The sequence below is a fragment of the Colossoma macropomum genome, unplaced genomic scaffold (genome assembly GCF_904425465.1).
Source record: "Colossoma macropomum unplaced genomic scaffold, Colossoma_macropomum, whole genome shotgun sequence".
Taxonomy (NCBI): Eukaryota; Metazoa; Chordata; class Actinopteri; order Characiformes; family Serrasalmidae; genus Colossoma; species Colossoma macropomum.
In genome coordinates this window covers 312,175-338,712 of record NW_023494803.1, presented here as the reverse complement: position 1 = coordinate 338,712, position 26,538 = coordinate 312,175, and the positions used below count along the sequence as shown (strand labels likewise).

The following is a 26,538-nucleotide window of genomic DNA, read 5'->3' as shown; positions in this document are numbered from 1 at the left end:
TAGCTAGCTAGCTAACTTTACCGTTCCACCTTAAATAGTCCAGCAGTTCTGACGCCTGAAGCTCCAGAATGTAACTGCTGCTCCATTTAAGGTGGAACGGGAAAATTCGAACGAGAATCTGGTGAATATCTGACTTCAGCTTCATATCACTGAAGAATTAGTGGTGGACGATGATAACTAATTGCCCCCTCTTTGAAGGCATATGATGCCCTAAATGTAACTAAAGCCCAGCAGTGAGGAGCTTTTTTTTTATTTGAGGGTCCCATTTTGTAGGGCAAGATTTCAACCACTACCCTTTGTAGGGGTTAGGGTGACACTCGGAAACAAGGAGTAGGGGTAAAAAGAAGAAAAGGGATCAGGCCTTAGTATACGACTTCACTGTCTCTTTTCCATCAATTGAGAAAAAAAAAAACTTTTGTTTTTGCTTTATGGATGGATGCCAGCTGTCCCAGTTTCCAGGAGCTGCGAGATCTCAGTCTTTATACTTTATCTTTCGTGTGACAAAAGGAACAAGCGAGAAAAAGCAATAGTGTTGGCGGGAAACTCATTTCTGACTGGCAGCTGAGCTCAACATGACTGAATTCTAGAAAGGACCCTTCACATCTATTTGATTTGTGCTACAAAGCAAGAGGGAGTGTTATCACAGTTACGCTGGTTGTTAACACATTTCCTGTCTTGAGAGATGCTGTGTGTGAGGATAGAGCTTGTATATAACATAGAAAATGAAAGAGCAGAAATGTCCAAATGCTACAGCAGCGGTCAGCACAACATACTTAAAACTCATCCTCATCAAAGCTCACATTGTTTTTATCTGATACCAAGAAAAAAAAGTTGTACAAAGTAGAACCTGACCAATATACACCGATCAGGCATAACATTACGAGCACCTCCTTGTTTCTACGCTCATTGTCCATTTTATCAGCTCCACTTACTATATAGGTGCACTTTGTAGTTCTACAGTTACAGACTGTAGTCCATCTGTTTCTCTGATACTTTGTTAGCCCCCTTTTACCCTGTTCTTCAGTGGTCAGGACCCCCATGGACCCTCACAGAGCAGGTACTGTTTGGGTGCTGGATCATTCTCAGCACTGTAGTAACACTGACGTGGTGGTGGTGTGTTAGTGTGTGTTGTGCTGGTCTGAGTGGATCAGACACAGCAGTGCTGCTGGGTTTTTTAAACACTCACTGTCCACTCTATTAGACACTCCTACCTTGCCAGTCTGCCTTGTCAGAGACGATAGCTTATCTGCTGCTGCACATTTTGTGTTGGTCATCCTCTAGTCCTTCATCAGTGGTCACAGGACGCTGCCCACAGGACGCTGCTGTCTGGATATTTTTGGTTGGTGGACTATTCTCAGTCCAGCAGTGACACTGAGGTGTTTAAAAACTCCAGCAGCACTGCTGTGTCTGATCCACTCAGACCAGCACAACACACACTAACACACCACGTCAGTGTTACTGCAATGCTGAGAATGATCCACCACCCAAATAGTACCTGCTCTGTGAGGGTCCATGGGGGTCCTGACCACTGAAGAACAGGGTAAAAGGGGGCTAACAAAGTAAGTGGAGCTGATAAAATGCACAATGAGCATAGAAACAAGCAGGTGCTCATAATGTTATGCCTGAGTCCTCTCCTAATTACTTCAGAGTTCAAGTGTTACAGCCAGGTGTGTAAAATCAAGCACACAGCCATGCAGTCTCCATAGACAAACACTGGTAGTCGAATGGGTCGTACTGAAGAGCGCAGTGACAAAACGTGACACGGTCATAGGATCCCCCCATTGTCACAAGGAAGTTTGTGAACTTTTGGCCCTGCTAGATCTTCCTCGGTCCATTGTGCTATTCTTGTGAAACGGAAGCATCTAGGAGCAACAACAGTTCAGCCATGAAGCGGTAGGCCATGCAAACTCATACAGTGGGGCCACGAAATGCTTGTGCACCATAAGCTCCACGAAATGGCTTTCCATGATCAAGCAGATGCACACGCATGTAAAATCACTATGCGCAGTGCCAAGTGTCAGCTGCAGTGGTGTAAACCACAAAGCCACTGGACTCTGGAGCAGTGGAAACGTTCACTGGAGCGATGAATCACACTTCACTATCTGGCAGTCTGATAAAGAACTCTGGGTTTGGCAAATGCCAGGAGAATGCTACATACTGCAATGCATAGTGCCAACAGTAGAGTTTGGTGGAGGAGGGATAATCATCTGGGGCTGTTTTTTCAGGGTCCCAGTTCCAGTGAAGGGTGATGTCAATGCAACAGCATACAAACTAATATTTTACACTACAGATGCTTCGGTTGCAGGGTTTTATCAGTATTGACAAACTATATTTTTTGCAGCTTTTTTGGTTGTAGCATTAGTAGGATTCAAATCCATGCTCAGCCAACTATAAAGAAAACCCTTTGACAGTTGCCACTGGAGAAGTCAATGTATCACTTCCTGTTATAAAATATGACTAAATCAGGCTGTATATGAAATCTGAACACAAAAACACCATCACAGTTTGAATAACTAAAACCTGAAAAATGTATCCAAACCTAACCTCTAGCAAGAGAAATAACATTATACTTTCTAGCTAATGCTAAAGCTTCAGCCCAAAGGCTCTCATAGGTACTGTGTGTAAAGTAAAGGGGTGTAAGAATTGCTCTTAGGAAATCCAATCCAAAGTTTTAAGTTTCACTATTTGTTTATTTAAAATATTAACCAAATCTTTATTCAATTTGATGAAAATTGAGGTATGCATGCACATACCTGCACATCACTGCACTATTCTTACTGTAATTTACTATCATATTTTGACCTCTGGTGTTTTATCAGTCCTTACCGTCAGGTTCATGAAGTTTAGGAACTTCTTCAGCATTTCAGTCATAATGGAGAAATCTCCTTTAGGAAGACTCTCTCTCACCGACTTCACATTCAACTGAAACACACAGAGACACTTTTTTTTAACTTGCTTCATGCTGTGACATATGATCAATCATACATTTATATATTAAACAACAGACTAAGAAATTCTTTTAACCAGTAGTACAACATTCATTATATAAAAAAATAAATCAGACTGCCTCAGTCAGTAAAGTGAATGGCAAAATGACAGAGATACTAACCGGACTGCCCTGACAAAGGCAGCCCAACAGCAGGGCAGTGTAAGACGCTACAATACTGTCCTCCATGTGCTTCCCAGCATGCTGCAGTGCTGCAACAGAAAGAACAGCGAACCCACCAATCAGCAATTCTACAAAGATACTAGAGATCTCATTTGAACACACTCACTGACCAAACACATCATTAAGTACACCTCCTTGTTTCTACACTGTCCATTTTATTAGGTCTGCTTAACATATAGGTGCACTTTGTAGATCTACATTTAGGCTACAGACTGTAGCCCATTCGTTTCTCTGCATACTTTGTTCAGTGCCCTTTTACCCTGTTCTTTAATGGTTATTATTTGGGTGGTGGATCATGTGAAAACTTCAGCGGCACTGCTGTGTCTGATTCACTCATACCAGCGCAACACACACTAACACCAACCCCACCATGTCAGTGTCACTGCTGAGAATGATCCACCATCCAAATAATACCTGCTCTGTGGTGGTCCTGACCACTGACCAGAACAGGGTAAATAGGGCAGGGTAAGAAAGAAAGGTGGACAACAGTCCATCTTTAATAATTACAAAACTACAAAATGCATCTATATAATAAGTGGACCTGATAAAATTGACAATGAGTGTAAATACACGATAGGTACACTTCATGAAGTAGCTGGTCCATTTGTGCATAAGTAGAGTATAAACAAGACTTCTTGCCTGGTATTTTCAGACATAATCGCTGAGCACAGCATTTCTACGAGCCTTAAAAGATTTTTTCCATGCAGAAGTCAAATCGAAAGCCTCGGTACCTTTATTGAGGTCGAGCTCCTCGTCTTCTTCCTCCTTCTTTTCCTTCTCCTGTTTGTCGTTGGTTTCCGTGGCAACCCACTGAATCTCCCCAGAGGTCTCCTGCCACTCTCCGCTCTGGTCAGCCTGAGACTTGGGCGCCTCGCTGATGAGGTCATCAGTCTGAGCCTCGGCCAGCACGGCTGCTCTCTCTCGCTCCAGGAACAGCTAGACACACAGACAGACACACACACACACACACACACACACAGACAGACAGACACACACAGACACACACACACACACACAGACAGACAGACACACACAGACACACACACAAAGACAGACAGACACAGACAGACAGACACAGACACACACATACAAACACAGACACAGACAGACAGACACACAGACAGACAGACACAGACACACACACAGAGACACACACACAGAGACAGACAGACAGACACTTTAGCACCTTCCCTTAGAAAATTCTAAAGGGAGAATTATGCATGTGTGTTTCTGCAGAGATGCACCAATACAGGAATTCTGGGTCAATGAATGTGGGTAACACTTACTCGTACAGTTAAAAATGAAGTAAAATTAATAAAATGCAGATATTCTAGTACAGTATGCCAACTACTATCTCCTAAACATTCTGCTTTTCTGGAGTACAACAAATATGCCATCAAATATTGGTTATTGTCAGAATTTAAACAACTGTACAATACTTAATCTGTCCATTTTATGGTGGTAAAAAATAACTGCGATTAGATTAAATAACCGATTATCTCAAATAACTGTGATCAGGCAATTATGTAACAATGGTGACAAGCCTAGTTACAAAAGATGCTGTTTGTTTTGCTCCATTATTACAGAAATGCCTTAACTCTGAAATCTTATCTGTTTGGTCACCATGACAACATCAGTTAGGGACAGTAGCAATTAAATAACTTTTTTTTCTGACTTCAATAGCATCATACATCTCTAGTTTTAAGGGGAGCAAATATTATATTAGAAATGAAAAGACAGAATTGACCAATTAAGATAAGATTTGTTTCTGCAACATAAATCTGTGAAAAAAAAAAAAAAATCTTATCTTGACCTTGTCAGATTTTAACTTGGGACTAAAGTTTCTGTAACACAGCGCCTGAACCGCTTATGACCGATGTGGGATCCCACGACCACAAGTTTTTTGCTTCTTGCTATACATGCAGCTTTTTTTGTCGCTGCTGTCGGATCAAAATCAGGAGAAAGAAAAAACATACTTTACCTTTAATGTCAATTAAAGTCAATGGAACCAGACAACTTTTCATGTCATTTTAGGCCGTTTCTTTTGGGCCGTCTATCATGAAATTTTCAGATAATGTAAGGGCAACAGGCATTTTCAAATGACGCCAAAAAACTGAAAAATGACAAAAATGGAGAAAAGGCTTTGTTCCGACAGCAGCTATATATATATATATATATATATATATATATATATATATATATATATATATATATATATATATATATATATATATATATGTGTTAGTTGTTACACAGTTGTGTTTTTTACTATTGAATCATTAAAACCGATGAATATATGCAGACATTTGAGTCAGCATTCGGTTTGAAAGTTGCAGCCCTACACTTTGGTAACTCCTACATACCTGCACCAGTGCAGCCAGTGCATTTGAGGACCCTTGCGTGCTTGGTTTATCTTCGCCTTCTCGTTCCCACTGGTCCAGCTTTTTCTGGGCCTCTCCCTCCATCCCATCTTCTGTTTGTTTCTTCACATCTTTCTCTGGCTCTACCAGGCAGCTTGTGTCCACCTCCATTTCCACAAGACAGTGCCTGTTTCTGGAGCTGTACTCGACCAGGTTTATCAACAGCCCCAGGCCCTGCAGGTATAAAAAAAATGCTCTGATGGTGATTCAACTGCATCAACTGTAAAACGTTAGAATCAACACTGAATAAAATATGATAAAAACAACACAAAAAACATTGGACCATTTTCAAATGTCACCACTGTAATATTTCCTCCATTTACAACTGCACACGGGAGAGCTGAGCACAAACTAACGTGATGTACAACGTAAAATGGCTATTTTATGTAGTTAAACAGTTTTAAGCCATCATTTGTGAATTTTTACAGCAACTGGACATTTTTATTATTACTCCAGATTCAGCCTGTTTTTGTACCATAAAAACACCTTTTCTTCATCTTCATTTTTTTTTTCACGCACTGAGAATTCACATCTATATCATTTTAATCTCCCTCTTGGTGGCTGTAGCACCATTCTGAAGCAGGTAAATCACTCACTCCACATGGTGGGGTTAGCTGTAATGCTAGCTGTAATGCCCCTCAATGGAAACAATGGGACAAGCCCAATGTTCCCCATATGAAGCCAAAACAGCCAATGGAAGTTTTTTTGCACAGTTACATCCAAAACGTACTACACATATCATATAAATAAAATTTCAATATTAACTTCATGGTCAAAAATTAATTGACATGTTTGACACATTCTCTTCACTGATTATACTTAATGAACATACTTTTATGTTTATAGGTCAGAAACCTTGTTCAAAGAACATAGAATTAGACTGAATTAATTGTTTGGTTTCCATCTGCCCCACTTACCAGCCCCTTTGTGTGTTACATTTAACCCCAACTACGGAGTTAATTGCAGCGTTTGCATTCACGCTCCTTTCAGCTGAACTATCCACAAATGTTAAGTGCTGAAAACAAGGTTTATGTTTTCATTTGTAGCAGATATGTCTAGGCTTTATTAACCTTACTTTCAAATTATTAAGAAAAAAACTCAACAGCGTTGTCCTGCTCTCCCCTATACAATGGCTTTTTAAAAATATGAATCAAAAACAAAACAAAATTGCAACTGTGATGAAATTTGAGATTCCATGCGATTTCCTAAAGAATCAATATAGAGTGAATCATAACGTCTAAGTTTTACACAACTGTAATGGCTACAGAGGAACAATAAGGAGAAAGTCATGAACACGTACGAGCACTCTGATGTCGAATCTCTGCTCTTGAGGTAGGAAACGAGGGACTTTGAGGACACAGTTCAGCGCCGTGAGGATGAGCTGATCCTGTTCACCAGTCTTAGTGCTGCCCCACTCTATAGACAGAGACAGAGAGAGAAAGAGAGCAAGCAAAGAGCCAGGAAAAAAAGAGACACTTCCTTACTGCCAGGCAGGTACTGACCTTCATTCAGACTGAATGGTTCTCTGCTGCTTAACTAAGTAGTGGTTAATCCGAAACTATCTCAGCACTTCCTCAGTTACACAGTGCTACTGTGGTCATTATTTCACTTGGAACCCACAGCGTCTCTACATTAGGGACATTAGATGTCGCTGTGGAGCCGTGCACGACATGATCAATACTTCAGTTTAACAACTAATATATACTGTTTTTTTTTCATAACTAACATTGTTGCGCGTTTATTACATATGACAACAGGGGTGCTGTCTGATACATCCCAAATATGTTCCTGTACCTGTTGGGTAAATTCCAGTAGGCTACCTATTTCTCCTAGTAGTCCTGGTTTGGTGAGCGCGGGGCCCGTCAGCGCTCGTCTAACCAAGTGAGCAGTTAAAAACACTCCGCGCATGTTCAACACGCTTTCAATAACCAGCTGTGGGACCCGATCACTTTGGCCGCATGCTGAGAGCAGCCAATAAAAAAAAATGATACATCTACATACGTCCAGATGTTTAGTAAACGTCGTTTACGGTATGGGCGTCGCTACACAGCTAGCAATTGTTCCTCATCCGTTGTGGCAGCCACTCATAATAGCAAGGCAATATAATGATTCGAGTCGAAAACGTTATAAAAGTTAAATTTGGTTTCAGCCTTTAGAGCAGAAATTAGAGATTAAACGTTAGAGACCCACCAGCCAGAGGATTTCAACATCGTTCAGTCTGGAAAGGACAAAAACTGCTCCTTCAATCCAGAGAGGTTCAAGAGAAAAACATGGCTAACTGTGAGTGTAGCTAAAACACTCCTGCTTTCCTTGCCTGCTCTTGCTATACTATCACTTGAATTAATTCATGGGTTGTTGGACTTTGAGAGACAAGTTTGACAAGTTTGCCCAGATAAAAGATCATCGTACATCTTTTCTTTTCGAACAGTGAGTCATTCTGCATTATTACACGTCGTGTTTTTCCTAAAGACCTGGAAAGCGTGTTTCCCTGCTCTGACATGTTGCTTGGATGTGTATTTGCAAACCATAGTGATCATGTACTGATAGATACCTTTGGATTTGTAATGCGATGCTGTGCAACCAGGTTTTGTGAGATCAAATGTCATTATCATATCACTCATAATCCTGTCTCCACTTCCTCCAACTCCTGCACCGTTAAGATCATTTGTGAATGTGCGATTTCACTAATGGAGTGCGTTTGTGTTTGGATCAGGTTTGTGTGTAGTTTCATTGATGAGTCGGCTGCTGCCCCATCAGGCTTTCCGTGCCAGAGACGCCGCTGCTCGGAACAACCCATACACGTGTTTCACTCTCGTTAATGCAGTATGTAAACATTCAGTTGCATTCAAGCATATATGATTTACAGACAGGTAACAAATTAAAGTTTTAAAAAAAAGAATAAAATGAGCAGAGCAACATGTGCAGATGTTTCCAGACAGGTGTACTGCTTGATACAATTAAGAAATTAACAGCCTACCACGCTCAGTGGCATGCAGAAAAACACTAATCAGGCCTCGTTAAGGAAACAATCTAAATGACTTTGAAAGATGCTTCTTTATTGGGGCACAAACGGCAGAAGCTTCAGTCACAAGAACTGCTCAACCAGCTAGTGTTTCAATATGAACAGTAACTAAACTGGCATTTGCATTTAGAAAAATAGGGTTGGTCGACAATAAGGCCCAATCCCATTTCTTCTTTTCACCCTTACCCCTTGTTTCAACTGTCACCCTAACCCCTTTTAACTGAGTTAAAAGGGGTAGTGGTTGAAATCTTGCCCTACGAAACGGGACAAACCTCAAATTAAAAAAAAAAACCTTGCCTCTTTAACAGCTACTAGCGCTGCTCTGTAGGCGACTCCTCACTGCTGGGCTTTAGTTACATTTAGGGCATCATATGATCTTCAAAGAGGGGGGCAATTATTTATTATCACCCACCACAAATTCTTCAGTGATATGAAGCTGAAGTCAGATATTCACCAGCTTCTTGTTCGAATTTTCCCGTTCCACCTTAAATGGAGCAGCAGTTACATTCTGGAGCTTCAGGCGTCAGAACTGCTGGACTATTTAAGGTGGAACGGGAAAGTTAGCTAGCTAGCTACCAACACATTAGCATGCTATTAGTGATTTTTATGCTTGTTATGAAGAAAACGTCCATAATACACTGAAACAACATTAAACTAAGAAAATACAGTGATTATTGTAATTTTTAACAGAGAAAATTTCTCTGAATTTTTCTGAATTCCACACATTTGTGGGTTTCTTTGGTCTCTTTTTCTCCATCTTGCCGGTTTTTCTTTTTTTCTCATAACTCTCTGTTTGGAGTCTCTGAAAAACCTTCGTTTGGAGGGTCATGTAGCTCCAACACTTCGCCCTCCCCCTCTATCTCAACAAGAATCGGGACACCCTAACCCTAGACAGAAAACAGAGCTAAGTGGTAAGGGCAAGGGGTGAAATGGGACTGGGCCTTAATGTACCAACTCTTCCGATATACAGACAGGAGGTGTTTCAGAGACTCACTACAAACAGTATGTTACAGAGTGTTATGAGGAAAAAAAGAAAAACTGGCAAGATGGCTGAACAAGAGACCAAAGAAATCCACAAAGGTGAGAATCTGCTCTGTTAAAAATTACGACAACCACTGTTTTATCTTAGTTTAATGTCTTTTCAATGTATTATGGTCGTTTTCTTCATAACAACAAAAAAAAAAAAAATGCTAATAGCATGCTAATGTCTCGGTAGCTAGCTAACTTTCCCGTTCCACCTTAAATAGTCTAGCAGTTCTGACATCTGAAGCGCCAGAATTAACTCTAACTGCTGCACCACTTAAGGTGGAACGGGAAAACTTAAACAAGAATCTGGTGAATATCTGACTTCAGCTTCGTATCACCAAAAAATTAGGGGTGGGTGATAATAAATAATTGCCCCCCTCTTTGAAAGCATATGATGCCCTAAATGTAACTAAAGCCCAGCAGTGAGGAGCTGAACTTCACCCTCCTCTGCTGTCACTGAAGACGGGCCGGGTCGCCTACAGAGCAGCACTAGTAGCTGTTAATGAAGTAATGTTTTTATTTATTTTATTTTATTTTATTTTATTTTTTTTTGAGGGTCCCATTTCGTAGGGAAGATTTCAACCACTACCCATTGTAACTCAGTTCCAAAAGGTTAGGGTGACACTCGAAAACAAGAGGTAGGGGTAAAAAGAAGAAATGGGGCCTAAGTTTATTCCATTTAGTCTACAAGAAGGCACCATTTCATGTATGCAAACACTCGTGATTCATGCTGTGTGCGCGTCTCACCGTTGTCATGTGTGAGGTTGAGAAGCACTCCTATTACTGCTCTCATGCAGTCCTCCACGGCCTTGCCGACGTTGCTATGGCTACAGTGAGGGAGGGCAGTGCCAGAGGACGAGAGGGAGCTGTTGACCTCACGGCTATACCGCTGAATCATCTCTTCACAATAGCGCAGTCCCCTATACACACACGCACACACACATACACACATTATAAACATCCATACTGTACTTAAAATCTGAATCATCTCCAGAACGAAAACATACACAAACACAGCTGAACCGTAGCTGTACTGCTAATGCACCATGACATGAATCTCTGCTGTGAAACAGCACACAGGCACACCACTCACCTTGCGGAGGACACTATTAACTGTGAGTCTTTGTAGGCAATCAGGTAAGCCTGGTTCTCTGGGTTATGGACTGTTACCTGAATAAGAAAAGAGAGATAAACCACCAGGAACTCTCACACTTCAGATAAAGTCTCTTCACAGACTCGCTGGCCTTGTACTTACACTCTCTAGAACCCGTAAACATCGCTCTGCTCCCCATAATGAGGCCACAAGGTTCTCCTTATCCTCCTCTTTGTCCAGGCTCTCCACACACTCTTTCACTGGGAGAGAGAGAGAGAGAGACAAATATCAGCTCAAAGTCATGTACCAGCCAGTATACTCAAAACTGTAAACAGAGACTCTTAGGCTACGTTCACATTACCAGGCTGAAGTGGCACAAATCCGATTTTTTGCCCTAATGTGACTCAGATCTGATATTTTCAGGGCTGTGTTGAAGCACAAATCTGCTCTTTTTAAATCCGGCCTGAGCCACTCATATGTGGTCCTAGATCGGATATGTATGTATTCGTGGTCAAGCGACCTTAATATGGCGCTCAGATCGGAATTCATGAGCTTTTTTCACTGAGCGTGCGCCATCATTCAGCGTTACCATGGGAACAGCGCCAAACAGAAGTTTAAGCCTGTAAACGGATTTATTCATGTGACGTTACTGAGCAGGATGTGCGCATACGGGTCATTTCAGGACGCCGGTTCCTTCACACTTTCTTGGGTTAATCAATTTGGTATTACACAGTCGAGTCACATTATTATGACCACCAACTAATATCCAGAGTAACCGCCGTTTGCGGCACAGACAGCAGCCAGACGGGCTGGGAGGGACTCAATAAGGTCCTGGTAGGTTGTCACTGGTATCTGGAGCCATGCCGACTGCAGTGCATCCCACAGCTGCTGGAGGGGGCACAGGGGAGAATCCATAGAGCGAACATGACGATCAAGGTGGTCCCACAGATGCTCAGTTGGGTTCAAGTCTGGGGAATTAGGGGGCCAGGGTTGTACTTAGAAGTCTTGGTCATGCTCTTCTAACCAATGTCGGACATTTCTAGCCATGTGACGTGTCTCATTGTCTTGCTGGAAGATCCCATCGACCCCAGGGAAGACAATCAGCATGTGTGGGTGTACGTGATCTTCAAGGATGGATCCACACCCAAAAAGGTTGAGAGTGCCTTCCACATGGATGAGTGGGCCCAGAGAATGCCACAAAAACAGTCCCCAGACCAAAACGCTGCCACCACCAGCTTGTGTGCCGACGAAAGTAGGAAGCGGTCATAATAAATTGACTCGACTGTGTATGACCATTTTAAACTTGAGCAAGTCTGCATGTTTTCCTACTGGCTCTGTGAGATCTTAGATCATCTATCCTGTGCAGCAACAATCAACAACTTAGGCAACAGTCACGTGTTGAATAATGGCAGTTCTGAAGCATTCACTGAGTAAGCCACACTACCTTTATCTACAATGTGATCCAGTCCACCCAATAACCGCAACTCCTCTTTAAACCAGTCTCCCGCTCTCTTAGACGTCAAAGAGAGAAGAGTCTCCATCGCTAAGTGACCCGTCTGGGGAAGGACAGACAGAAAGAAAAAGATGTATGAATGAACATAACCATTCAAAAGCTCACAATCCGTTTTCATAATTTGTTCCTTAAAAAACGACTTATCTAATGTAGATCTAAACTATACCTATCAATACACCATCTAAGAGGCACAGATCATTCAATGAAGTGTCAATGAAGAGGGAGAGGAACTCACAGTGATGTTCTCCAGGTCCAGATGTTTATTGTGCACCGTTTCGCAGAGTTTGCGGATCTTCTCTTTGACCTTGTTGATCTCTTTAGCAGTAAGCTGGTCGGCCACCGAATGGTCCTGCTCTAGCTCCAGCAGCCGGATCATCAGTTCTAAACAGGCCCGGTCCAGGTCCATATTTAGCCGGTCACGACTCAGGATGTACATCAGAGAAGCAGTGCATAAAGCCAGGTTCTGACAGACAGGGACGAGAAAGCGGACAGAAACATGTAAGTCTTATTTTATTTTACAACATATAGGAGTTTCTGCTTCATTAGGTCCCCTCACTTTGTTTCTTGGTCTTTTAATTAGGAACTCCTACCACATGAATGCAGCCTGTAGGTTTAGCGCCTTTCAACAGTGTTTTTTTGACCATTAGACCTGTGTTGGCCAGATATTTGGATGGTAAACTATTCTCAACCCAGCAGTGACACCAAGCACAAACCACCACTCTGTTGGTGTAGTTGCTGTACTGAAAATGGCTCAGCACCGAGTGACATGAGTGCATCTACACTAATGAGCCAAGATATTGTCAGCACCATATGCTGTTGGTCCTCTGTGTGCCACCAAGGCAGTCCCCACCTAATGAGGTACAATTTGCCTATTTTCAAAGTAGCTCAAATCTTCATGTCTGTCCATTTTTCCCGCATCCAACATGTCAAATACGAGAACTGACAGTTCGCTTACTGTCCAATACATCCCCGACCTTGACATGCACCACTGTTATAAGATAATCAACGTTATTCATCTGTAAGTGGTAATAAAGTTTTGGCTCATCGTGTATACGACATATGATAATATGCAATGAGTATCTCTAATAAACTGGCAATTCAGTGTATATGGGCCAAAGACCTCTGCAAATTATGCCCATTTGATTGGTGAAAAAAGGAACCTGGATCATAGATCAGTGTTTATGGGAGCTCACCGGATGCAGTGGAGCGTCACTGAGCATCTTAAAGACTTGCGCCACCTTCCCTCGAGCCCTCAGGTGCATGCGGAAACTTGGCATAGCACAGCGCGTGGCCAGACTTATTATACTGGAAGACAAAAGACAAACACAGCCAGATAAAACATTCATATATGCACACAGAATAGCAGCAAGCCAATGAATTACTCAGCCTAAGGTGAGATTATAAAAGATCCATCAATCTGAAGATGGCTACTGAACTGCATACGTTTTGAAAAAATATATCTGCGGGTTCGAGCACCAATCACCAGAATGAGGCCTTATACGGTTTGGGCCAGTGAGGCCTAACAAGACCTAAAGCAGTTCAAGCCTTATTTATAGACAGAGAAACTGAAAGCAAGTCAGAGTTTATCAAAAGGTCTTCATTTTGAGTTCCAGTCTAGATTTGATGATGGTTTAAAAGCCCAAACTTTAAATCCTTCTTGAAATCTTCTTGGTTTTGCATGTTTTAACCTTTTCAACACCTTGAGACCACCGGTGGCTCCAAAACGCACCGTCATATTCTTCACAACTTTCATATTTCATAAGCTACATTCTAAAGGTGGGGGTCGTATGAGAGCTGTAACTGTCTTCTTTCCAGTCAAATAGATGGGTGATGTAATTTTAAACCCTTATAATAAAAGAAGCTGAACTCACAATTTTTTTTTTCTACTGAAAGTCGACCCATTTTTCCACAAATCTGAGCTATAACTGGATCTCAGGTGGCGTCTCTTCAGTGATCTGCTCTGTAAAAATTATTTATATAAAAAATTACAGAGCAGCTAAGATTTTTGGCTTTCAGCAGTAAATTGTGAGCATACAGCGATATGTATATGATCATAAAACACGTTCTGTTAATTTGAGGGGAACTTTTATAAAAAATAAATTTAAAAAATGTACATTTATTTCATGCAGTTACTGAATAATTTGCCTTTGGTCATGTAAATTCAGATGGAAAAACCTAAATATACCCTGGTGAATAAGAGGTTAAACAGATGCAAATGTTTCTCAAAACAAATGATTTGTTCCGTTGCCGTTCAGGTATTTATTTATAGTAGTAGCATCTTTTTGACAGTTACATGCTTTACAGTCTTTCAGTGGTGTCTAAAATATTGAAGTGACCATGACCATCAAGGGATCAAGCTGTATAAGCTCTGAACTGGAAGAGTTTAACATTTCTAAAACTATACGACAGATGATTATGATGGTCATGATTTTTGTTTTAAACATTCATTTAAAGGGCCGGAAAATTGAGCAGGACTATTCGACAGTGTGAGAGGTCCCTTTTTAGAGTATACAAAAATGAAAAATGTGTGTTTAACTGATACAGTTTAAAACTCTGTATCATTTATGTTTAATGAGTCTTGTGTGTGCTGTGTATTACCTAAGGCAGCGTGTGTTGAGAGGCTGAGTGCTCTTCAGGCCGGTCTCCAGATACTCAAAGTCATCAGTGAACTCCTGATTCTCCCCAAACTCCACCACGTCATTAAAGTGCTTCACATGCTGGACTACTGTATACAGCTACAAACAAAAAACATGTGATTAATCTCTCAATGAGTGCAAAAATGTTCAGTTTCACAGCAAAATAAAAAGTTGACAACAAACATTTCACAAAATGTTTTTACCTACCTAAAAATGTTTGTTTCACCAATATTTCAAGTAGATATTCAACATATTAGTTTTTGTTGTTCTTCAGAAGAGCAGACTATTTAGGTAATGCAGGGCAACTGTGCTAAAATATCTGCATTTTATTCATTTTACTGCAAATATATTGTTCTATAATGCTAATCCAGGTGGATTTAATCCCAATTCCTACATTTTCAGTGGCTTTGGCAATGGAAAAATATCAGATTTTCCATTTCAGTGCAGCCTTATGTGTAACATCAATTTCCTGAGAACCAGGGAAAGGGGAGTGAAGCAAATTGTCTGTGTTTATAGAGAGTATATCCTCCAGCTGTGATTACACATACTGACACATCTGGATAATCTGGATGCATTTGCAAACTTTTAGAACAAATGTGGAACACTTGCTCGAAAGGCATCATGTGATCTACCTTCTAAACTACCTTCTGGCGCGTCTATGATTTGTTTTGTAACAGCAGTTTCAACATTATTACACCCATTTAATGTTATCTTTTGTTGTCATTTTTAAATGTTCAGTGTTTTAAATGTTCAATTTTTGACTGAGCGTACAATGTAGAACTACGGGGTGTACAGACATAAGCAGTTGATATTGTGTCTTGAGTTATGTAACAAAATATTTACGCAAAAAGTGACCTTTTGGAGGGCAAACCAGGCGAGATATTGTTTTGTATGTCATGCGATGGTATGTTAGACATCTATAACTCTCCAAAAAAAGTTGGGACGCTGTGCAAAATGTAAAATAAAAAAGATTGCAATGATGCACAAATCATTTTAACTATATTTGACTCGTAATAGTACAAAGACAACATATCAAATGTTGACAGTGAGAAACGTTCTTGTTTTTTGAGAAATATATGCCGATTTTGAATCTGATGCCAGCAATGTGTTTCAAAAAAAGAACACATTGGTTGTTCGTCACTGCATCCACAAATCCAAGTTAAAACTATGCAAAGAAGAAACCACATATAGATAGGATCCAGAAATGCTGCCGCCTTCTCTGGGCCCAAGCTCATTTAAAATGGACTGAGGCGAAGTGGAAAAGTGTCCTGTGGTCTGACGAATCAACATTTGAAATTCTCTTTGGAAATCATGGACACTGTGTCCTCCAGGCTAAAGACCACTCAGCTTGTTATTAAAGGCCAGTATTTGTTAAAAGCCAGTATTCATGATGGTATAGGGGGGCATTAGCGCACATGGCAGGGGTAATGTGATGTGATGGCACCATTACTTCTGAACGATACACAGTTTTTTTTAGTAACATATTCACTATCAGACAATGTCTTTTTCAGGGAAGCCTTGCTTATTTCAGCAGGACAGTGCCAAACCATATTCTGCACAAAACAACAGCCTGGCTCCGTAGTAAAAGAGGGTGCTAAACTGGCCTGCCTGCATTATGAAATGAAAAATACAACAAAGGAGACCCCAAAAGTTTGACCAGCTGAATCCCTGTATCAAGCAAAGCTGGGAAAACATTTCACTTTCAGAACTACAACAACTGGTCTCCTCAGTTCCCAAACACTGAGGTGAGGCAACACAGTGGTAACCATGCCCCCTTCCCAACTTTTTAAAAATGTGTTGCTGGCATTAAATTCAAAATTGATATGTATTTAAATAAAAATAAAAAATTCAGATTTCAACACAGTACAGAGACAACACATCCAATTTCAAATTAAATATAGTGTTTAAGTGGTTTGCACATCATTGGCCTCAGTTTTATTTTGCACAGCATCCCCAACTTTTTTTGAAAACAGGGTTGCAAAACACAAAGTAAAATTAACTGGACTATCAGGTACGGATCACTTATTTTGCTGCACTATATGTAATAGCTATGCAATAAACAGCATATGTACAAAACTGCTCACCTCCTTGTGCTCTTTGTTGCACTTGAGCGAAGTGACGATATCCTGGTAGGGCTCGGTGGGGACCGTCACGGATTTGATGACTTTTGGAGGAGGGGGAGGGGCTTTGAACACTCCATCATCTTTGAAGGAATTTGCTTCTTTGCTTGCACTTACACTGGGCTTCTAGGAAAAGTAATACACATATATGTAAGATGCGTTTCTGAAAAGTATCTGTGGCTAATCGAAATGTTTAAATATAATAAACTTTGTCCTATTTTGTATTTCAGACTAACTCAAAGTACAAAAGGTTGGTTGAAAAAGATTTCTTCATTCTCATGACAGCAAGATCCTTCTTATTGCCTTATGTAGGTAAAACTGGTACATTTTCATCAGTTTTTTCATTGCTAGGATATGTATGATAATGATAGTATTACTAACTGGACATTTGTACATGGCCTCAAGGTAGCCAATACCTCCTTACTGACTGTATAGGGAAATGTTTTAATCTATACTGACTGAAGTTTACAATGAGGTGTCTTATTGTAGATTAACTGTGCAGAGCAGGAGTGTCAAACTGGTTTCTTTCCGGGTCACAGCTCTGCAGAGATTGATGCTCTACCTTCTGTAACACTCTGAATTCAACTCATGAATGACTTGCCAATTAGCTGATGAATTCAGTTGTTTTTAGTGAGGAAGAATGCTAAACATTAAAGGTCTCACAAACTATAGACTACACCGATCAGACATAACATTATGACCACTTCCTTGTTTTTTCGCTCACTGTCCATTTTATCAGCTCCACTTACTATATAGGTGCACTTTGTAGTTCTACAGTTACAGACTGTAGTCCATCTGTTTCTCTGATACTTTCTTAGCCCCCTTTTACCCTGTTCTTCAGTGGTCAAGACCCCCATGGACCCTCACAGAGCAGTTACTATTTGGGTTGTGGATCATTCTCAGCACTGCAGTAACACTGATGTGGTGGTGGTGGTGTGTTAGTGTGTGTTGCGCTGGTCTGAGTGGATCAGACACAGCAGTGCTGCTGGAGTTTTTAAACACCTCAGTGTCACTGCTGGACTGAGAATAGTCCACCAACCAAAAATATACAGCCAACAGCGTCCTGTGGGCAGCGTCCTGTGACCACTGATAAAGGACTAGAGGATGACCAACACAAACTGTGCAGCAGCAGATGAGCTATCGTCTCTTACTTTACATCTACAAGGTGGACTGACAAGGTAGGAGTGTCTAATAGAGTGGACAGTGAGTGGACACAGTGTTTAAAAACCCCAGCAGCACTGCTGTGTCTGATCCACTCAGACCAGCACAACACACACTAACACACCACCACCACATCAGTGTTACTGCAGTGCTGAGAATGATCCACCACCCAAATAGTACCTGCTCTGTGAGGGTCCATGGGGGTCCTGACCACTGAAGAACAGGGTAAAAGGGGGCTAACAAAGTATCAGAGAAACAGATGGACTACAGTCTGTAACTGTAGAACTACAAAGTGCACCTATATAGTAAGTGGAGCTGATAAAATGGACAATGAGTGTAGAAACAAGGGGGTGGTCATAATGTTATACCTGATCGGTGTATAGATAAAGTGGACAAGTCAGAAGTCGGTACGTACTGGTGCAACAACAGTGCGGGTGGGCGCAGGAGGGGGCACATCCTCCGGTTCAGGCTGGTTCCAGTGACGAGCATTATACACTGCCTTAGCAGGAGACTGAAACACACACACACAGAGAAATATTCAGACTATAATATCTCCACAAATTAAGCCATCAAATAAGATGGGATTTTGCAGCTTCTCATTACTGCACTTCATGCAAATTCAAACTGAGAGGTAATAAAAATGAAAAATATAGAGAATAAACATGAAAAATGATACTAATGGTGTTGCAATTCTTTCATTTTGACTGAACTGGAGCCTGCAGGTAATGACTTTTTACAACAGAGAAAAAGGAACTTTATTTTGTAGCCCAAAAACTGGTCTGAGAAACTCCAAATGTTCAACCTGAACAGGTAACAAACAGTTTCTGCTTGATTCAATAATTGAGACGTGAGAGTCATTCAGTGTGGTTTAACGTGAAATGGTTACTAACATTAGACTATTTTGAAGTGGAAGTGACAGAAACCAGGGACTGTGATGTCAACAATGCATATATAGCCATTTTATTAACTATCCAAAACAACCAAAGATGCATGTCTTCTAAGTTTCTACAGACAACGTTCATAATGGTAAATTAGTGGTAAATTTGGGGGAGAAAAAACAAAACAAAACACTATTTCGCCTTCCAGTGCTCTGCATGTACACCTCCACAATAAGTGTATGTTTTAGAACATAATCATATCTCAGAATTATCTGAGCCTCAGACTTTTTGTGAGGAGTCTGTAAGTTTTTCTATAACAGAGCATTTTCACATCCAACTACTCTGAACGGCTTTGTTTTCATTTGAATTATTTAGTTGAATTATTGGAATTTGCTTTAAAAACTATTATTATTATTATTATTATTATTATAATAACACATTGTCGCTATCCAAAAAAACTAGTATCTTGAAAATGGCTACTTTACAGGCTCCAATGAAGTAGAAAAACAAAAACATTTTTTCGGACAGCAACGACACGTACACAACAAACATTATATAAACAGATGCTAAAATATCACAATAATGAAGAAAAATGCTTGCAATTATGCTTATAATTCATGGCAAGGCATGATGTTATCCATCAAAGAAGATGATGAGCATATCTGATGGAGGTAGGAGGCAAATTCCACAACATAAATGTAACAGAAAATGTTAAGAGTTAATGAAGTTTCACGCAACCACATCTAGAACATTGTGCTTAGGACTAGCACAAAATACCAAATGACATCAAGCTGAAAATATTTCAATGGTTGCCTTTACAAGTAGTACTTCGGGGGGACCAACTGTGGACATGCACTGTCCTACAGATCCAGCCCTTATCTAATACATTTGTCAAGACCTTGACTCTCAAGGTCTCCAGGAGCATATGAACATATGGCTGTGCCAAAGCCGGTTTATGAGGAGTCTGGCCACTTCCTATTCCCCCTGTTATATCAAAAACAGGACTGCTAAACAGCAGAGGGCACTCGCGAGGGAGTCCTCGATGAATGGCAGTAAACAGCACTCAACGGCTAAAAACGAAAAACTAGTTTCTAATCACTCGCCCAGAACTTTCCTTTAATTTTAGAAAGTAGAAGGATGTATTTCACTAAAAAAACAAAGAAATCTTACCCATATCTTTTCTTTTTTCTACAGCAAACGGGTTTTGGGCAGCAGAAGGCGGGCATTATGCTAGAGAGTGATGATTGATTGGCGAGCGGAGCAGCTCTTTGGCTGTTCGCGCTCACTGACGTCACGGACATACACGAGGTGCCGTTTTAAACTCCTATAACTCGAGTTTAAAAGCTCTTAAAAATATAACAGCAGTGTTAAAATGTTTTACGCTGTTCTGTTTTCAGGAAATGATTTTATTCATTTACATTAAAAATGTTTCAGCATTTCTAAACTATGATTTTGCTCAAATGCTCCATATCAACCCATTCATTCTGGACTCGCTCGGGAGCGCCCTCTAGTGCTTGAGAAACCCAGAAGACACTGCAGAGTGGGAATTCTCCTCTCTACAAGTTCTCTGGCTGTGCGTCCTGGGGCTGAACAAACGCTTAGCAGGATGGTGGTTTCCACGGCTGTACCTTTTTAGGTCCGCTGAAGATTTTGCGGCTGATTTCTTTCGCCTTATCCGTCTGTTTTCCTCCTCGTTCTTTCTGCGAGTTGTAGCCAGCAGAGCCCGACTCCTCCAGCCACTCCTGAGAATCTGAAAAAGTGGAAGGGGAAAAGTCTGTATAACACATCTGATCAACTCTGCACTTCAAAATACTTCAAAATGATTCAGTGGAAAAACAAAAACACACATTTACACATTTTCCCTGCTTATGAAAAATGTAGTTGATCAGCCAAGACATGTTTTAATCTAAATTTGTTGCTTTAGTTTTGCACTGAAGACCCAAGGTTAACAAACAAGTCTATAGCAGATTATGTGAGGGGAGTGGCAGACATTTCTGATCCTCCCTAAAAGCATTCTGTAATCGCTCCACTCCTTGCTCGCTCACACACCAGAGAAAACCCACCCTGTTTCCGCTCCATATGATTCATTCTTAGAGAATTCGATGTTTTCAATGTATGGACAAGACACTAAGCACTAAGAATTACAATTTATGGCTGTTATTAAGCAAAACCTAGTTAAACACGTTGTGCTACACAGGCTTTTTCAGGAGGTACAGCCCTGAACATTGGCCCAATCACGAGTCGAAAGGGTAAACAAATGCATATCCTTTTAATGTTAACATTTACACAGGAACGTAAATGACAAGACCAATTGTATGTAATATCTGTAAAACCTTTTGGTGATCAGTAAGAATTTCCAGTATGTGTGAGAGACAACACAGACACTCTCCGCTCCCCTCTCACATACTCTGGTCTATAGTCACCCAAAATTTCATAAATACATGACTAAAAATAGCTGTGCACAATATCTGATTCATATTGGTACCAGTAAATGTTCGCTCGAAAGAAAATTTTAAAATTCAAATAAACATAAAGCGGCTGTGTTTAGTCAATGTAATCCATGACATCAACGCTGAAAATGCATCGATATAAATATTTTAAATCTTTAAAAATTTAGTATTATTTTTACGTATTTACCCTAAACAATCATGGTGGCTGCAGCAGAGTCCAGCTAGGTTGTGGAAGAGGTTTCTACAAGTTTCCAAAGATCCAAGGTGTCCAAAGTATGGGTATATTTCAAATTAGCACAAAACAAAAAGGTGGTTTGTACTAGTGCTGGGCGATATGACCTCAAATCAATATCATGATTATTTGAATATTCTACCTCGATTACGATTAATGAACGATTATTTTGTTGTTTTTTTTGTATGTTTGTTTTTTTGCTCTCATGGTTCACTGACAAGGTTTGTACTGTAAATATGCTCTGCGTATCTTAAGGCAAATCATCTCAACAGTCAGATCGGAACTGAAGCGTCTTTTACGTCAATCCAACTCCACATTCGTCATAATTTCGCACTGTTGAGACCTTATAAACATTTGGGGTGATATTTCTGTCCAAAAATTAGAAGAGACTCATCCAAAACTGTGTTTGAAGAGATTTAGAAAGAAATGCCCGAACGCGGCCGCAGGAGAACGAGGCTGCAGCGTCAAAGAACAGTTAAAAGTCTGAAAGCAGAGTTTAAAGAATCCGAGGACACGAACCAAAGAAGTGACCGCGCCCTTTTTACGGCTCAAACTCATTCTGGGTGATGAGCCCAGCGGTCAGTCAGTGAAGCTTCATGATGGCTCCTGTGATGCTGGTGAAGATGAAGCTGATCCTCCGGGAGCGACTGGCGTTCATAGTCCTGATTGTTTACCTCTGGTTGAGCCGCGTGAAGCTCTGTTCTTTTGCGCATGTGGGTCAGTTTAGGAGCTGATCTGTTCAGACTGATGACCCATACAGATCACATTTAAAAGATAATCTGAACAGCCAAACAAAAAAATCAGATTTGGAGAGAAAATCAGATTTGGGCCACTTTTACCTGCTGTGTGAACGTAGCCGTAGGTTCCATGTTGCAGAGTGGACGTGGCGGAGTCACGTGACCACAGGTGTGGTAGTAAGTTTTAAAGGGAACAGTACATGAACACACAGAGTGGGAAAAGGATTAACAGAATAAAAAAAAAAAAAAAACTGAAATAACTACGTCGGTTAGAGGCTCTGAATGTCGGTTTTGATTACTTCTCGATTAATTGCCCAGCCCTAGTTTGTACATTGTGCAAAGTTTCGATGCCATACCACAGACAAAGCCAAGTCAGCTTCTTATTTGAATCTCATCATTCCACCTTAAACAGTGCAGCAGTCACATTCTGGCATCTGAGGTGTTATAATAATAACTGCAGCAGCATTTAAGGTGGAACGGGAAAATCTGAACAAGAAGCTGGTGAACAGCAAGCCATCTTTAGCATCGTGTACCACAGCAGCACTAGTGCGATGCAAAAGCACCTGAAGAGAAAACACACAGGTGCTATTCTGGATGATGGACAAGCAAAACCACTAAGTGCTTGTCTATTCATGTTTATTACATTAGTAGAGAGCTTTTTAAAATCTGTTGTCCTTGTAGCTGCAAAATACACTCAATATTAAAGCCATAAAGCCTCTGTGTTTGTCTATTCACATTAAATTAGTAGGGAAAGCTTTTTGAAATCTGTTGTCCTTGAAGCTGCTAAATATACTCATTATTAAAGACCAGAAGTCGTCTGCCTGCTACCTGAGAATTTCCACTGAATAAGTGTTTGAGAATATGTTTAGGCTAGAATCTGGGCTTATTCAACGTTGGACTGACAGTGCCAGAGTGTGTTGGTGCACATTGGGCTTGATGGGACGTGTACCTTATCTAATTATTTTATTTCTGTCATAACTGCCAGCACATTTTGTTTCGTGGGGACTTGACTAATCGGTAAAATAGTCGATAGTCTAACATTTACCGTTATCTCAAAACGACTGTAAGCAGACTGCGTAGGCAACGCCTGACTGCTATACTAAAATATCTGGGTCACTCTACCAAAACGTCCACTTTTCTATCTCTCCACAGGTGTCACTGGTGTTACCGATCCTCCTTGGTGTTACACATAAGAAAAGTAACACCAGAGACGTTTTTAATGAAAAATGCATTTTAAAAAATGGCTGCTACAAAGCATCAAACCACATGTCAATTATGGAATATCCACTAAAATATGGAATTTAATCCATTTTGTATTTTATTTCTTCACAGTTACCTCAGAATAAAGTCGGTCACACCAGTGACTTCAGCTAAAAGCTTCATATGAAATCATGAGCTAAATGAGAAAATCTCTGATAACTGAAAGACACAGTGGACTCACCATGTGCTTTTCTTCATAGATCCTCAGAAAACAGGTAAAAGGAAGTCGAGTGATGTCATCAGTGTGACTTTTATTTCAAAATAAGAGATTTTTTGTTACGCAGTAACACCAGTGTCACGACTCCTGGGGACGTTCATTATATATTTTACAATATTTATTTAGCATTTGTTTTCTTTGTCATCTAAATCATACATTTTATAGTCATGTATAGATTATTGCAGTTAAAATTGCAGAAAAACGTGTTTTTTACCTCAAAATATGGCCTCAGCCTTCACACATGACTGTGAGGAGCAGCTCTTCTGTGCTGCTTGGAATTCTACATGTTTGAATTAGAAACCAATATTGCTAAATTGAGGCTCAAGAAGGAGTAATTGTTAAAATAACAATTTTATTGTAAAATACAAATAAATTGTAACCCTAACATGTTTTTCAAGTGTAATACAACTGTAAATGCTGGGACATAAAAATGGACGTTTCTGTAGAATGACCCATCTGTATTTTATTGTGCAGCAGCAGATGAGCTATCATCTCTGACTTTACATCTACAAGGTGGACTGACAAGGTAGGAGTGTCTAATAGAGTGGACAGTGTTTAAAAACTGTCTGATCCACTCGCACCAGCGCAACACACAAACACACCACCACGTCAGTGACACTGCAGTGCTGAGAACGATCCACCACCCAAATAGTACCTGCTCTGTGAGGGTCCATGGGGGTCCTGACCACTGAAGAACAGGGTAAAAGGGGGCTAACAAAGTATCAGAGAAACAGATGGACTACAGTCTGTAACTGTAGAACTACAAAGTGCACCTATATAGTAAGTGGAGCTGATAAAATGGACAATGAGCGTAGAAACAAGGCGGTGGTCATAATGTTATGTCTGGTGTAGGTGCTCTTTGTAGTCCTACAATCACGGAATGTAGTCCACCTGTGATACAAACCAAACTGTGGCCCAGAAACCGAGGACCAAGCCTAACTATGAAAGAGGCGAACTATCTCTAATGTACATACACTATGCTGGCTCTCATGCTTAATTTTCAAATTTTTTGGTGGAACAGTCTTCTACCGAACAGCAGAATGTCATTGGTTTTGATGCGAGGTTTGAACAAAAAGGTGTTGACACTGCTGCCCGAGATGGATTTAAGTATCTACAAAACAGCCCGACTTCATGACAACAGCGATTTGACACATTTATTGCTTTCTGCGGTATTTTTTATCATTTGATAATTATGATTTTAATAGCTTGTTTTACCAATAAAACAACATACAAACTAACATACATCCTTCCTACATGTGTTCCTTTTAAGCAACAGAACACAGACGGAGTATGTTATCGCAAAATAATATCACGGCTGTGATTTGGTCGCAGATCATCACAGCAGGTGATGTTATAGCGATAAGACAGGACCTGGAATGTTCTATTGCTTTAATACAACAGTTAAATAAATAAAGTAATAAATTAATAAACTGGGCCGTGAACGCGGCGTTTAATATGTTTTAATGTTCGCAGTTCCTTCACCAAATTATAGTTCCTTAACAAGCAGCTTGTTGCTACGTCAGAATAACGAACTCCGCCCACTCGCTGCACAGTCTGTGTAAGCCTCGCCTTTTGAAGTACAGACTGAGCCGTAAAACTGCCACAATATCAAGTTCAGCTCAGTTTTGTCAGTTTCTGCCAGATCAGTATTAATGTTGTTTTGTTCCAGCCAGTCTGTAAAGCATCTTACAGCCCATTTAGTTTGGCGAATGGTGTTGGGTTCATTTCTGGCTGATTCCAGGTTGTTTAGCTGTTCTTCTGTCACAGCTGCCGACTGAAAAGCTGCTCAGTGGTGATGACAGTTTGGGAATTTAGTGTCGTCTCATCTTCAGAGTCTGACCAAATCGGCGGTTGGTCAAATGTGATCTTAAAAGTGTCCATTTTCTGTTCAAATGGCTTCAGCTTCTCCTACAGCTGTCAAAGCGGAGTGATACAGTGTTTGTGAAAAAACGAGCTGTTACGGCAAAATAAAAGCACGGTTAGAACGCTTCTCAACCAATGAGAATGCGTGGCTGGAACTAACTGCTGTATAATCCATTATAACTCCACAAGAGCGCAATGATACCCCCTGTGTGTGTGTGTGTGTGTGTGTGTGTATGTGTGAGAGAGAGAGAGAGTGCATACCTGCATTAGTGCTGGTCTGACTCTCCTGTGAGTCACTGGTCTGTGGGCTGTCCACTCCAGCCGCCAGAGCCTCTGACACAGCTTTCTTGGCCTTTTTCCTCTCTCTAGGTGCCGCATCCTCCTCATCCTCACTGTCGCTCTCACTGAGGTCATCAAAACCAAAGTATTTGATCTTGTAGCTGGTGCTGCCAGAGGCACCAGGCTCTCCATCTGTTTCCTGACCCTCATTTTCCTCGAAACCAAAAAATTCCAGTTTGGTCTCCTTCTTACTCTTAGTTTGTGTGGGCCGAAACCTGGGAAAGCGCAAGAGAGAGAGAGAGAGAAAATACATGTGAATACATGAAAAGGAGCTGCAAATGTTTGTGCTACATTAGCAAAATTCAGCATCACCACAGTTAATGGCCGAGTGTGACTTCATACATAATGTGTGTTTATGAAAACAAAACAGTACAACTTGTTTAATATAGTATTGTATAATAA

At 40.7% G+C, this 26,538-nt stretch overlaps 1 protein-coding gene across 1 annotated transcript in view; it reads right to left on the bottom strand.

The window, feature by feature from the left end:
• Nucleotides 1-26,538, bottom strand: part of wapla (WAPL cohesin release factor a) — a 38,656-nt gene that overhangs the window by 3,644 nt on the left and 8,474 nt on the right. Inside the window, exons 4-19 of the mRNA XM_036593191.1 lie at nt 26,059-26,351; nt 20,667-20,788; nt 18,576-18,671; nt 16,964-17,125; nt 14,842-14,978; nt 13,437-13,548; nt 12,479-12,706; nt 12,175-12,286; nt 10,893-10,990; nt 10,731-10,807; nt 10,385-10,557; nt 6,890-7,005; nt 5,533-5,763; nt 3,901-4,105; nt 3,110-3,198; nt 2,827-2,922 (exon numbers count right to left, since the gene is read on the bottom strand). Coding sequence (XP_036449084.1) covers nt 2,827-2,922; nt 3,110-3,198; nt 3,901-4,105; nt 5,533-5,763; nt 6,890-7,005; nt 10,385-10,557; nt 10,731-10,807; nt 10,893-10,990; nt 12,175-12,286; nt 12,479-12,706; nt 13,437-13,548; nt 14,842-14,978; nt 16,964-17,125; nt 18,576-18,671; nt 20,667-20,788; nt 26,059-26,351 — 2,347 coding nt within the window. The remainder of the gene's footprint in view (nt 1-2,826; nt 2,923-3,109; nt 3,199-3,900; nt 4,106-5,532; nt 5,764-6,889; nt 7,006-10,384; nt 10,558-10,730; nt 10,808-10,892; nt 10,991-12,174; nt 12,287-12,478; nt 12,707-13,436; nt 13,549-14,841; nt 14,979-16,963; nt 17,126-18,575; nt 18,672-20,666; nt 20,789-26,058; nt 26,352-26,538) is intronic.